General features: G+C 39.9%; 1 protein-coding gene across 5 annotated transcripts in view; it reads left to right on the forward strand.

The window, feature by feature from the left end:
- The window catches only part of UBE3A (ubiquitin protein ligase E3A), a 49,642-nt gene that overhangs the window by 3,463 nt on the left and 32,134 nt on the right, over positions 1 to 14,045 (forward strand). The window contains exons 2-4 of one of the 5 annotated variants that reach the window (XM_035558065.2): positions 394 to 483; positions 4,608 to 4,675; positions 12,022 to 12,141. In XM_035558065.2, coding sequence (XP_035413958.1) covers positions 12,122 to 12,141 — 20 coding nt within the window. In that variant the 5' untranslated portion in view covers positions 394 to 483; positions 4,608 to 4,675; positions 12,022 to 12,121. Of the gene's footprint in view, positions 1 to 393; positions 484 to 4,607; positions 4,676 to 12,021; positions 12,142 to 12,562; positions 12,629 to 12,667; positions 12,852 to 14,045 lie in introns of those variants that run through there. The other 4 variants (XM_035558068.2, XM_035558064.2, XM_035558074.2 and 1 more) reach the window with 4 other exon arrangements.

Genomic DNA, 14,045 nt, shown 5'->3' on the forward strand with positions numbered 1-14,045 from the left:
GGAAAATAACCTCAGAGTAGAAAGATTTGAAAATAATAAAGTAAAATCAAATGATGTTTAGATCCAGGATTCCTGCCTGGCAATGTAACGTACAAACAAGTCAGAGTTCAAATCGCTAAATTTGAATAGTTCCACCTTTCTGTGGCAGAACACATTGACAAAGTAACTTGTTGTTTGCACGATTACATTGTAAATTAAATATCATCTTCCAGAGACTCCGCTTATGAATGAATCTCTTAAAGGAATCGTTAGCTGCTTTTTACTTTTAATAGGTTGAACCTGCTTCCCTGTGTTATGCAGATTGCTGACTGGAGGAAGGGGGGTGGAAATCAGTCTTTACCGATACTCGTTCTGTTACCGCCTTGCATGGAATTTTGTACCCGTGTTTTACAGGGTGGTGAAGAATTAGGAGAAGCTGCAGTTGTTCAGTTGAGTGGATCTAAATGGGTGGCTTCCCTTTGGACCCTCGCTCCTCTGTCTTAGGTAAGAGGGGTGACCTGCTGCTTTTGAAGCAACTTGCGTTTCCCTAGAGCAGGCGAGTGTGTAAGAGGAACTTCTAGTTAGTGCAGGAGAGGCTTGGACTTTTTTGCAATCTCGTGGTTTGAAAAGGATATTCATATTATGTGGCTTTCCAAGGCTTTTCGTCAAAGAGCATTACTGCTTGCATCCATCCAAACGTGCTCTTGTGCTTATGTACTGGAAGAATCACGCTCATCTTGTGCAGGATGCCAGCGGTGGGTTGTACCGGAGGTGAATTACAGGGGTAACGTTTCACCACAAACTAAAGTGAGGTACCAGTTGGCTGCTTGACACGCAGGCTACTCATTTTTTTCATGTTATATTCGTTAGTGTACCAAAGAACATACTTAAGATGTCATTTTGCAGGTCGTGGCCTAAGGAATGAAATAAGACAAGTTAAGTGTGTAAAAAAAACTATAAGGTACAGCGTCTCTGTTTCAGACCTGCTGGATACTTTGGTCATGGTGGCTCTTAACATTAACCAGTGGGCTCACAAGCAGGAAATCATGAAGCTGGTGTTCAGGTTTGGTGGTGGTGTACGTTGGGCTGGTGCTGATGAGTCCACGTGGTTTTCTCCTCATTCTGGTAGTAGCGTGGCAGGACTGCCACTGTCCTAACTGAGCTCGAACTGTAGGGGCGAGGCCGGGCCTTCACATCTCCCGCACAGAGATGACCACATTCTTCCTCCCTTTGGAAGACCCCTGCTGGGACTTCTTGGTCCTTCCGCGATGCCAGGGAAATGGGTAACTGAGTGATGGGGGTGGAAAGCAGGCGCCCCTCTTCCATACCTTCTGGAGCTGAGCATGGGGGAGGCCCAAGAGCTACCTGTAACGAGGTGCTGGGCCTGCCTGGGCAGTCGGGCCCCAGCATCACTTGTGTCCTCCTGCTCCGGTGTGCTCCGTGGGACCAGGCGGGAGCAGCTGCAGGGCGGTGGAGTGGCTCTTCAAGGAGCTGAGCTCCTGGAACAGGCTGCAGCTCAAAGTGCTTCAGGAAATGCTGCCATGCTTGTGGGCAGATTTTTCTTCGGCTTTGGTCAAAGACTGTGGTTCGTTGTGTGTTTGAGCTGATGACTTCGATGTTTGTAAGATTTCAGTTTTACAGCGTGGTATTTTTCACTTTTGTAAAAGGTATCAAAAACTTCTACCGAGCTAGATAATACTTCCGATGTCTATCACTACTTGGAATTTCGATTTCCAATACGATGCTCTCATCTTCATCTGAATATGGTTATACAAATGATGATTACTTTCTAAATCATAGTGAAATCTAATGCCCGAAGTCTTGCTGACCACTGTCATGGTTTAACACACACATGCACCCTATTCTTTGTTTAGAAAGTCTCAAGGTACACCAGTGTACGCTGGCAACTGTAGCAGCACCTAGATGCTCACTCAAACTGTTGTAGCAAAATTTGCCTATTGTGGGTGGTGGAAATACGTTATTGCTGTCCACACAAACTGTAAATTCTTCCGGTTCAAAGGTCAGGGGAGTTCTTAGGGGGGCGTAGTGCTTCACTTGAAATAGCCATGGTTCTCGATTGCAAAGGTTGAGCCCTTTCCTTTGTAAGATGGTGATTAAATACTCCGTTTGCATGGTTCTTCTGACCTGAGGATCTGCCCCCAAACATCCTCCTTTCAATAATGCTTGTTTTATTTCACTAACGTGCTAAGAATGTCTCTGGTGGAAGAAGAAATTCTTATTTCAACTTACGTATTTGAAATTGTGTGAGAGAATCTATACTACTAGGCACAACACCTACCATTTTCTTTAGGATAGCGTGCTTAAATTCTTTTCTTCTGTTCCTGTCTTGTGACAGCTGATGTGTGCGGTGTTTTAAAAGGTAGAAGTGATCATTCAGGCTCCTGATAGATGTGACACTGTTACATCTTTCATCAGGCAAGAAACAAGAGTTGTAAAGTGTTTTTTGTAACTTATAATTAGTTTCTTAAACATTTTTGCAGTTCTGTACACTACAGTTGGTGAATTCAGTAGCTTGCCATCTCTGTTAATGTGCAGTGCGACTCGAAGTCTTTTCTTACTGAAAATGTGTGACGACAGTCACAAAAAAGCAGCACTCTTGGCTCTGGTCATGAGACAGATCGAGGGCTCTTTATGTGGAGTGGAAGCAGCAGCGTTAGCCTTGCTTTTAGCCACACGTGCCCATTTGCATCTTTTTTAAGCAGCTGCGGCTTAGTGCTACTTAGTAAATATACTGGAGGTAAATGTTGAAGTGCATCTGGTTTTATGAAGTTACTTTCATTCCCGATAGAGAAGCGTTGCAGATCCCACGTTCCCTTTTGTTGGTGTTCATGGAGCCTTTCCGCAGGCTGCTGACTTCCTCGGGGGCTGGCACTTGCCTTGGTGGTGGCTGAGGAAGGAGAGCCGAGAGCCCAGGTGCTTCGCTTTCATGCTCTTGGAGTTACTCTTTGCTGCTGCCAGCCACATGTGCAAGTCCTCTGTCTCCATCTCCTCCGCTCTGGTCTTGCTCCTGCCACAACCTGTACTGTCTTCAACTACGTGGCTTCAGTTACGTTGGGACCCTTTGCTTTCCGGTCCCCTTTTGTGGGCAGTAGTGGTAAGATCCCAGATAAATGTATTTGTGCTTGTTCTCCAAGCTGTTCCTTGCTTGTACTCGGTGCACGCTGTAAGTTGGTGCCTTTGTACCTTCGGGGATGCTGAGTGAATTGCGTGTAGATGGCGTTGCTCTGGGTGGGTACAAGACCGCGTGCGTGAACAAATACACATACATTACAGTTAAGTCCTGCGGTACGAGATGCGAAAATACTGTTCGTGTTTGTAAGAAACCTTCTAGCTGAGTTTGCCTAATGGCTTCACTGTGAAAGAAGAATTCTTCTTGGTGCTGGTGCTGAAATACAGTATAAAACAGCTGGATTTCTGCTCATGGTATGGAGTGTCAGCACCATCTCCAAACAGGAAAATCGTGTTACTGTCTCTCACTGTTCAGATAAATTTATAGTTCTGAATATTAGTAATGTTTTTTTGACACACTGGTGAACGTGATATTATTAATCCTAATTATATATAAATCCACATAATTCTCATAATTGTGTGTTGAAATAGGAATCTTGTTTCGTTGAACGCTTAGGCTGCCCTGTTTTATTATTTTCTTTAAATATAAAAGTTGTGTACTAACTGTTAGTGCTGTAGAGCTGAACTGGCACAAGTGTGCCTCTCCGGGGTTGTTCCTTTTCGTATCCCTGGTATGGAATTGGGCCTTGCGTACTGCATGGGTCCTCTGTTGTTTGACATCTGCAAGACAAAGTTGACTGTTCTCTTAAGCTAACCAGATCAGGTTTTCTTTCCTGGGGACGCTCCCATCTGTGTCAGAAATCAGACTGAATCAGCTACATTGAATTTGTTGTTCTTAAGAGTTTTAGAGCCAAGAAATTTAGTATTAAATTTCGTGGCACTGAAAATGTGATACCTTGCACCAAATAAGTAACTTTCCAAACAGTAATCAGTAGGGTTCTTTAATTATATGCCTATTTGTATGTTACTTAGGTTCTACTGTGCTTGTTAGTTGCTTGTTTTTTTTTTAAAAAAAAAGAAAGTTTGGAGTTCAGGCATAAGTCCCTTGTTTATTGTAGCTTTTCTAAAAATGAACTTTTTGTAGAAATGCTTATCAAACTTAAGCAGTAAAGACAACGATGTGGTTCTCTTCATGAATTGTTTTGATTTTTTTTCATGGTATAATTACTGATGTCTTTAATACAAAAAATTAAAAATAAAAGGGGGAGGGCAGGGGAGAAAACTTGCCAGAATCTTCGAGAAGAAGGAAATGGATATTTGTAATGAACTGGATAAACAGAATTATAAAACTGGATTGCATCACTGGAGAGGAAAGAATAAGGAACACTCTGTGTATGGGCTTTTTGCTTTTGCAGTTTTCCTGACATACTAAGTATTTTATCTGTTGTACTTTATATTGAAAGTATATGTTTCCTTTAGTTGTGAACTTGTGAGCAATGGGATGGCTGTTCTTGAATATGGTGTCTTGAAGCAACACTGAGTTTTGTGTTAGTATGGAGCATACTGCAAAAACTGAAATATAATTTTTTGCATTGTAGGTACAAGAACTGTAGAAGTCCATTGTAGAATTTGGAAGAACAAGTTTCTGCAGCTCTGGAAAGATATGGTATGTTGTTTTAACTTATATTGTGTGTATGCTAGTAATTATAGCAACTAATGATTATACTTTTTCCCTGATTTAAAAAACAATTGAAAACAAATTCAGGTAAATATGTTCATTTTTCCCATATTTTTATTTTTTGTCAGACTGATGTCTGTTACTTGTAGGCGTAGTTTTTCAGAAAGCTGAGTTATTTGATATTCCTGGAGAAAATAAACACTGATGCTGCAACATTGATGAATTACCTTTTAGTCTGTTTTACAAGCTCAACATTATGCTACTATCATTTGTCTATTTCTCAGTGGATTGGATAAGAGGTGGTGCTGTTCCTCTGAAGGCTTTTTCCTTGCTGTTGTACATAGTTATAGTCAAGCTTGCGCAGTTTTTAGGTGTAACTTGCAAAATAAGCTCAGAACTACAAGACAATTTAACCAAACGTCACTGTAAGCAAAATTTGCAAATAGGACTGTTAGGAAACACAGAAATGTAACCTCCATCAACAGTGTTAATGTCAGGCTGCGGTACCTTGTATCTCTTCCTGTCTACACTCTTAAGTGTCCAACAAGCTCAAAAATATTACATGCGTTATAGCAAAATTGGAATGTTAACTTGTAGCTATTCTCATTCCTATTTTCTAACTTTTTACTGGCACATTCCAATGGAGATACGTGGTAGTACAGAATATCTGCTCCACTCTGTAGTGGCTTAAGTTCTGTAGAATTCTGCAACTTGAGACAGTGATTTTTTGGAAACTTTCTGAATTCAGAAAAAAATATTATAAAGTTCAGACTTTTCTAGGTTATTGAACAGGTCTGTTAATGCGTATAAAATCGTATGGGGCTACTTCAGCAGCTATGTCTAAGATATGCAGGTACCTTATTCTTTTAAGCACTTTAAATGTGGGGAAGAACTCAGTAACTGCTGATACAATTTTTATACCTGTGTGTTTGTCTGGACCCTTCTTCCGAAGACACCTAACATAAAAACATATTTAAAGTTCTGAAACCTCAACGTTACAGAAGGGTTGTTGAGTGTCTTTTTTTTTTTTTGTAAAGTTTTACTTCATAGGAAGCTACAGACAAGAGCTACAAACAATTATAAACTGAAAATTTAACTATAGCATGTGCTAATTAAAAACAGTACGTTTTTTTAAAACAAAAAAATGTTGCGTTATCACAATCCAGATGTTCCTGAGAGAATGCTATAGATTGGTCCTTTACTCCAGCAGGCATCTGGCAGGTAGTCTATATTCATTTTTGTACCCACAGCACCACTGGGACCACCCGCCTGCTTCTTGCTCTCCAGTTTCAATACCAGTTGTGTGTATGACAGCTCTTCAAACCTAGCCGTTATTTCTTTACTGCCATTACTTCTGCTGGGTGCTTTTTTTCTGGATGCTTAACTACTTGGAACTGTATGTATGCACATAGTTTTTGTAATGGTATGCACTTCATAAACTGATGAACAAGGATCCCCTTCTAATCTGCTACAATAAGCAAGTAATGAATACTAACAATACCAGAAAAACTAAAGGTTGTGCTACAGAACTGCATGGTTGTTTGGTTTTAATATGAACTAAGTATAAACACGCTGGTGATGCTAAAGAACGTGGTGAACAGGAAGGTACTTTCCATGGAGGAGGGAGGATGGAAAAAGAAAGCAAAATAACCAAGCTTGAGCAAAAGGATAGGTGGAATAGAAGTTTAAATATTAAAGCTGGAATGTAGCTGTAAAAATTGTTTGGAAGAGAACTTAGGCTGATACCAGCCCAGTAAACAGAGGTCTGCTAAAACAAATTTAAGTAGACAATTGTATTTCACCTTTTGAGGTAGGAGGGCCTTTCCTTTCAAAACTACATATAATTTTGGAGGGAGGCTGAAGTAGCATACATCAGTGAGATAGAAACAAATGGTTCTTCCAGGAAAAAAAAAAAGAAAGGGTTTGTGTGGTCGAAGAAGCATCAGCTATGGCCTAAGCAAAAAAAAAATGTAGGAGCTAAAGATAATTGTAGTTCTTTCCCTCTTTTACAAAGGTGAATAAAGTATATCTGTTATCTTACAAAAATATAAAACGAAGAACAAATGCTGGCTGTAAATTGTGTAAAATTTTTTGTGTAAACAAAGTGTAAATTCCAAAATGGCACCAGCCTTAATTTGAAGATAATAGCAAATTCAGATCCCCGTTCCAAATAACTTATTCCTCACTATCCTGCATGCTTGTGTTCCTACACTAATTTGAATTTTTCAACCTGTAGTTTCTAGTTGTGTGTTTTTGATAAGCTTTCTTTTAATTGGAGGATTTTCTGTGCTATGAGAGACTTAGTTTCTTCCAATAGTCTCATTGATTAGCTTGGTTAACTTTAAACTCTTTCCATTACTTCATCACAAGGAACTTTCTCCTGTTTTCATGCTTGCTTTGTGGCTCTCTTCTGCTGCTTCCGGAATGCTTTGGAAGAATACTGAGTAATTGGAGAATAGGCTCAAGCTTTTAATGTGTCTAATGTACTTTGGGCAGATGAACAAACACCTTTCCAGGAACTGTTCATGAATTGTATGTCTTTGGCTGTTAATACTGGGAGCGTATGTGTGTTTGATTATCAGCTGTGACTTCTGCGGTCACTTTTGGTTGGCATTTTCCATGATAGAATCCCATTCTTTTGGGCTTCTAACCACATGGTTTTCTGTTTGTTTGTCATTATTACAATTGAATGGGTTTAGCTTATGAAGTGGTGATGAAAACTTCATACAAAAGCCTTACTGCTCGTTTTTGCAGCTCCACTAGGTTTTATGTAATTAGATTTTATTAGTGGTGGTTTTATTTTACTTCAAGGTAGCTGTTAATTTGACCTACTGGAAGTTTCATGAAGAAAATGTCTGGAATCTTATGTCTGTTCATGCTTGATGTGTCGGTAACAGTACACAAGCAATTCTTTCCAACCTTATTGAGAAGTCTACAAGTCTCATGCACACCTATTTAATTCTTTTCTGCAAGCTACAGTTAAGATTGAACTTAGATACGGAGAATATTCTGCAATTTTATCCAAGACACTTGATGAATCAATCTCAAGTCCTAAATGACCAGCATTCCCATTAGCTGTCAGCTCCCTTTCTGAAGGACTATTAAGCTAGCTATGGCAGTTAGGAGGGCACCTTTTGGTTGATGACTGTCCATTTCATCATGCTACTCAGAGTCCTTCTGGAAATATCAGATTGGAGAAGGGGATTCAGCAGGATCCTTCAGTAAATGTATGAAAGCTGTCTTTCATGGTATCTTCCTGAGAGATAACCAGAGAGCTGGATATTTTTAAATAAACAGGTCAAATCCCAGCACTGGGAGTTAAGGAAGGTCATGACATATTTTGTATGGGTGGATCAACCCCTTTCTCATTAGATCATCCATCAAAAAGACGGTCTTAAAAATCCGATAGAAGCTTACTCAGGTGGAAACTTAAATTATTTTCTAAAGGAAACTTATGTTCTTAACAATGCCACCTCTCAGGGCATCCATCCTCCTAGCTGTCAATCAGAATTGTTCCTCTGCTCAAGGGTTTTCCTAGACCTCTGATACTGAGTGTCAGCTACCACGTAGCTGTACTGTCACAGCTAATGGACACCTGGAAGTCAAATAACACAGGGAAACAGTAGGTGTAGGAAATCCATGCAGGTGACAACTCTCTTTGATTACTGATGAATGGGTACTTGTGTTCTCCATGGTGTGGCTTTGGATTATGCTTGTTGAAGCTGCATGCCTCTTCTTGACCCATGTTTGTGATTACAGACTCTTAAGATTCAGGGAAATGCGTAAGGAGAAGGTCTCATCGTGCTATGCAACAAAGTTGCTTTTAGGTGCGTTTGAAGCATCTGAACATGGCTTGACTGCTTGCTTTCAGCGATTTATTATTTATTTCCTCCCTCTTCTTCGGCTGACAGGAGCATTCTTTTCAGAAAACCTGCACCTTAGAGAAAGGAGTGTCATCTCCAAGTACTGCATAAACATTACCTATCCTGTTTGCTCTTGATGAGTGCCACTCTGTGCCATACAAGGCTCTTCAGATATGTGGTTTGAGGGCATAGTTCTTGTGTATTGTCTTGCTAATTGTAGTATTGGTCAGTACAGTCCTGCTTCAGTTTTCGTCTTTGAAATAGTCACTAAGCAGATACAAATGTGCCTGTCCTGGAGCATGCCCAGTCTCGAAGAGCCTCTAGCAGCCATCTCAGGTTTCTCGGATATATTCCACAGGCATAAACTATGCTCAATACCTTCAGCCGCCCTGTGTGTTTGTAAAAGGCTAAACTGTAACCGTGCTAATTATGACAGTGAAGACTGGAGAAGTCTCTTTGAGTAACTCAGCTCTGAGAATAAATATTTGCTCCGGAGCTGCTTTAGGATGAGAAGGTAAGCTACATCCAGAGTTTTTTTGTAAAGGAATACCTGTGACAGAAAAGCAGGTGTCCTTGGTCATGTTCCTAGTCATTCTTCACAATGCACTTTTCCAATATGCTAGTCTGTTTGTCAGTGTGGTTTCCCTTTCCTAGTCAAGTTGTCCTCTGACTCTTAACATTTTTTTCTGCCTCGTTTGGTTCCAGCAATCAAAATGTGCTGTGTTTGAACAGATACTCAGCATAAGGGATCTCTGGTAGTCTCTTTCACGCCCACCCCGTGTTTCAACATGCCAGTCTCTTAACGCCAGCAGACTCTGCTGATGAGTGAAAGAGAAAGGTTTTAGTAAAATGAATTTTCATCCATGCTGTCATGTGGCCAGTCATATTCTGTCCCACAGGACTGAATAATAGCGAGTGTAAGTGGGGAAGGTAGGATGAGAAGGAGATAGGAGGGAAAATGATTCACTAAGGTTTCTTGCTGCTGGCATCTGGATTGTTGAAAGGGAGCATGGGGTTTTTAGACCTCAGTACAGTAAATCCAGTCTTAAGGTACCATATAGCAGATTTGAAATGCTGCAGCTCCATGATTCAGAGTCCTGATCATGATAAGATCAATTTGTAGATACAAATTTCAATACAAAGCTTGGAGGAGTTAACGTCAACTTGGTGGGGTTCATGCTGGTTCAGATACTGTCTCTTAACGTGGGTGCTGTAAATTTGGTTTGGTGCTTTGGTAAGTCTGACTAACAGAGCTGGGTCTGTGTCAGGCATGGGCACAAACTCGCCTTGGCCATGACTGTGCAGCCATCACCTCAGACTGTGCTCTTTAATGTTCCAAACTCGGAAGGTTTTGAATCCAGCACCAGCACTTGATGTGTTCCTTCACTGTTGACGATTGAGTTCATGACTTCTTCCATATGAAACGGCCTCAAGAAAATCCAGTTTTACGAAGGTTCCTGCCAGCCTGTTACCCTAATGTGCTTTTACTCGAATGGAAGACAGCTGCAGTTAACTTCTGCTGGTGGCCTGGGTGATGCAGGACACGGCTCTTGACAGGGAGTGATTGACTGAGCCCTCCCCGGAACAGAATGTGGTGCTTAGAGCAGACAGACAAAACGCAGGTTTCCCAACCGATGAGGCATTAGAGCTTATACCACTGTCCTCTTTCACCAGAGTACGAAAAGTTACTTGGGCAAAGAGCTTAGTTTTTCATTTCTAAGTGCATCTTTACAGAGCCATTTGACATTGGTTCTTAAGAAAGCAGCAAGAAATAAGATTTGACTACAGAAGAAAACGCTGCCTTACAAATAGGCTTCGGTTTCTTTAGGGCTTTCCTAAAAGCAGATGTTGTCAACCTGTTAGAATGCCATAAAGCACTGCTTTCGGGCTCCTCAATTTTGCATCAGTTTCTTGGTTTTTTTGTTTGCTTGTTTTTTGCTATTGGTCAACAACTGTTAATTTGAAAATCTTTACCCTGTCTGTCATTTGATGTTGACAGATGAGGAACCATTCCCATTGACTTTCTCCCCTTGCACTGTGCTCCTAGCATTGACTCAGTCCAACTTCCACCATTTACACCTGTAAATTTTAGGTACTGGAGAACCTCCCTTTTGTTTAGGAGGTTTTCAGTTCCTTGCTTCTTTGCTTTCCCTAAACCAACTGCACTTGTGAAGACTCCAGTATTACTGACTTGAAAATTAAATGGCACTTTACTTGCGTCAAGAAATGTACCTGACAAAACTAAAAAGCATTATTTCCAAACTAATATAAATTTCACTCCGTTTTAAGGATGCGCTTTGTAGCGGAGTGGCAAATTGTAGTAGAATGGCAAAAGTCAGCAGCTCTGACAAACTTCAGAAAATTGTAGGACTTGTTCAGCAATTTCATGTCTCAGATGAGTCAACAGGTACAAATTAGTGTTGAGAGTTCTTGATTGCTCATCAAACCTAAGACCTTACCGAAAGATTCTCATGGTATTTTGGACTGAAGCATAAAAGTGTTGTTTGAAACCTTTAATGCTGTGGGATGTACTCCTGGTGTTTGTACCAGATGGTGATGACTGCCAGTGTTGCAGAGCTGTGTGTTGGTCCTCAGTAGCTCCTTAGCTTGGGTGGGAGAGAGAACGGGGTGATATTGAGTGTTGAGGGTTATGTTTGGAGATATTTTATCAGTTAATCTTAGTTTAGAGTAGATAACAGCAGTAGGTAAGAGACTAATTGGTTCCTTTTCAGCCATGGAAGTAATCAGCTGGGGTGGTCCCAGGGAGCCCTGGGCACGTGTATTGCTGAGTGATCATTGGCTGCCACCTGCGTGACAAAGTAAAGGACCAACCCTTCAATTTAAGCCGGTGGAGCCAGATCACGGGAAACAATTGACAGGTAAAAGACACTTCTGAAAACGTAAGGGAGAGGAGAGAGTCCGAGCGGCATAAATGGAGCAACTGACCTGAAAGACTGGCCACCAGCGGCAAAACTTGCTCCTCTGAAACTTTCACGCAGCTTTAGCTCGCTTCATTTTGGGGAGAGGCATACAGCAGAGTGTAGGTTACGTGTTCTTCCCTTTGAAACTCAGAGCCTTTTTAAGGAACCAGTATTAATTGAGTTGTAGCAGGGAAACAATTTATCAAATTTTATTGTAGTTAGAACCTAAAGCTCATGTTTACACACATCCTTCCAAATCTTTAAATGCGTCTTTATATCAAGTGCTTTCTGCTGATCCAAGAGATGTTTTCTGTTGTTTTTTTAAGAGAGACTAAAAATAAGTTGTTGAATTTTCAAGTTCACCAGTTGTGTGTACTGTAGTAAAGTATCTAGCAGTCATAGAATGCTATCCAAAAATGAACAAGTTTTTGTGCAGTAAGTCTTAATTTTGTGAATAAACTAATTCTTAACATCTTTTGCATTTTTATGTGGCAGATTGGCTGAAAATAGATTATAAGGACTTTTAACTAAATTATTTTTACTTATTTAGAGTTGTTAAGCTTATGCTTAGCCCACCGTGACACAGGATTGGTGTGACAACTTGGTTTTTAATCAGTGACTCAAAATTGTGATCACCCTGATGTCACCGAATGGCCACAGCTTGTAAAAGGTAAGACTGAAGAATATTGTGTTTTTTCTAAGGGTCATTATTAGAATAATATTTATTTTGTATGTTTAATTTTGTATTACTTGAAGTTAATTCTATAAATAATAGTCAAGTATATTGTTTATTTAAGATAATTCAGCTGGCAAAGTTGACCTACACTTTTTTACTTAGAGTAATTTCAAAGCTCACTTAGTTTCTTCCTCCCTGCTTTTTAAATTGCAAGCGTGGTGGGTGCTCCATCGTGCTCCTCTTAAGAGCAAAACCATCACTTAAAAGTCTCTAGTGACTTTTACCATCACATTAAAATTCTGTATAAATTGTTAACATACTTACTTAAGCAATTTGTTCTGTTGTTTTTAAGTGTTTGTCCAGGAGGATTGATGAAAAATTTGTAGACTTGCATACCTTTACTTTTCTCTCCTAGGGAGTTACAGTGGAGGTAAAAGGAGGGGCTTGCAGAATGGAGAAGTTGCTCCCTGTGTTGTTGGAAGTGAGCCACCATTTGAATTCGCTAGCTCATACTGCAGTATTCAGATTAGATGGTGTCTCGTGATTGGTTTCTACCGTCTAAGTCAAAGCTGAAATTTGTAAGAGCATTTGCTCTGAGATTTTTCTCTGGACAGAACTCTTTTCAGATTTTAAGCGTGATGAAAGGACACCTTGTACTATACAGTTGTTTTACAGTACTGTTGCCTGCTTAGAGGAATAACAAGGTATCTTGTTTGTAAATAATTACTACAAAACAGCTTCTCAACAGATGAGTACAATTCCTGTAATTAGGTTGATCTTCCGTGTTGTTTTAATGAATATTGAAAGATCATCTTATTTGGTGCTTACATTGTCATTTGAAACCTGTTAAAACCCAGTTACTGCGTGGATTAATATTTCTGCAACTCATTTTTACTGTAGATCTGCTCGTGTTACAGAAAATGAGAATCTGAAGGAATTTGAGCCTTTTTTTTTTTGGTAGAACCACTTATTTCAGAGGACAAAACCTTTTTTTTTTTTTTTTAAGTCAACTGTTTTGTTTTTTTCCTGAACTTCCCTGGAACTTTTTCTCAGATTATACATAAATCATAAGAGTAGGAAAGGATCTTAAATATACTGATAGCTGTGTTTACATGTCTGTACTGCAGACCACCAGCTACTTTTTTGTATATTTAGATGTCAATTTGATCTTTCTGTAATTTTTCATATTGCTGTGTTTTTTAAAGTCTCAGAGTGACTAGTACTCGACTTCGTTAACGCCACTATTTCACTTGTACTTTCATAGCAATTTAAAGCATTGCTCTTATCCAAAGCTTCACTGCGTTGCATTCCGTGTGAGCAAAACAAAGATAGCAGCTGCCTCAAACTTCCAAGGTGTTTCTGTGCCAAGATTTCTGAAGCCATGGATGTCAATAGAGGAGTTAGCCAGTATGAATATAAAGACTTTCCATCAATCCTCAGGTTGTATGGCTTCAAGCATTTACATGTATAGGTGAATAATTAGGAAAAAAAACTGAGGTTCTTTCCTCTCTGTTAAGTATTTGGTGACTTGATTTGTTCACTGGAGTCAAAGGGGAAATGCAACTTCCATTTGTTTTCCTGTTGAGCATTATTTTTTCCAGCAGCTGTTTTGTCAGTCCTGAACTTCAATGAGTAAGGTAAAGATCACTTGGAGGCAATAAGCAGATCATGTTTTGAGACTGGGTAGCTTCTGTTATTTTTTTTTGAGCTAGAAGGTATTTGCATTTTAAGCACGAACGTAAACTTAGTTGGATAGTAAGTTCGGAGTTCCATCCCTAGGGTCAGTTGAATTTTATAACTTAGTGAAATGTAAACAAATAACTTCCTGTGTTCTACATCATCTGTCACTGCACAGTATCCAGTCAGCCTAGGAATTTTAATTCGTCTACCAGGAATGC

Source organism: Cygnus atratus, chromosome 1 (assembly GCF_013377495.2).
Source record: "Cygnus atratus isolate AKBS03 ecotype Queensland, Australia chromosome 1, CAtr_DNAZoo_HiC_assembly, whole genome shotgun sequence".
Lineage (NCBI taxonomy): Eukaryota > Metazoa > Chordata > Aves > Anseriformes > Anatidae > Cygnus > Cygnus atratus.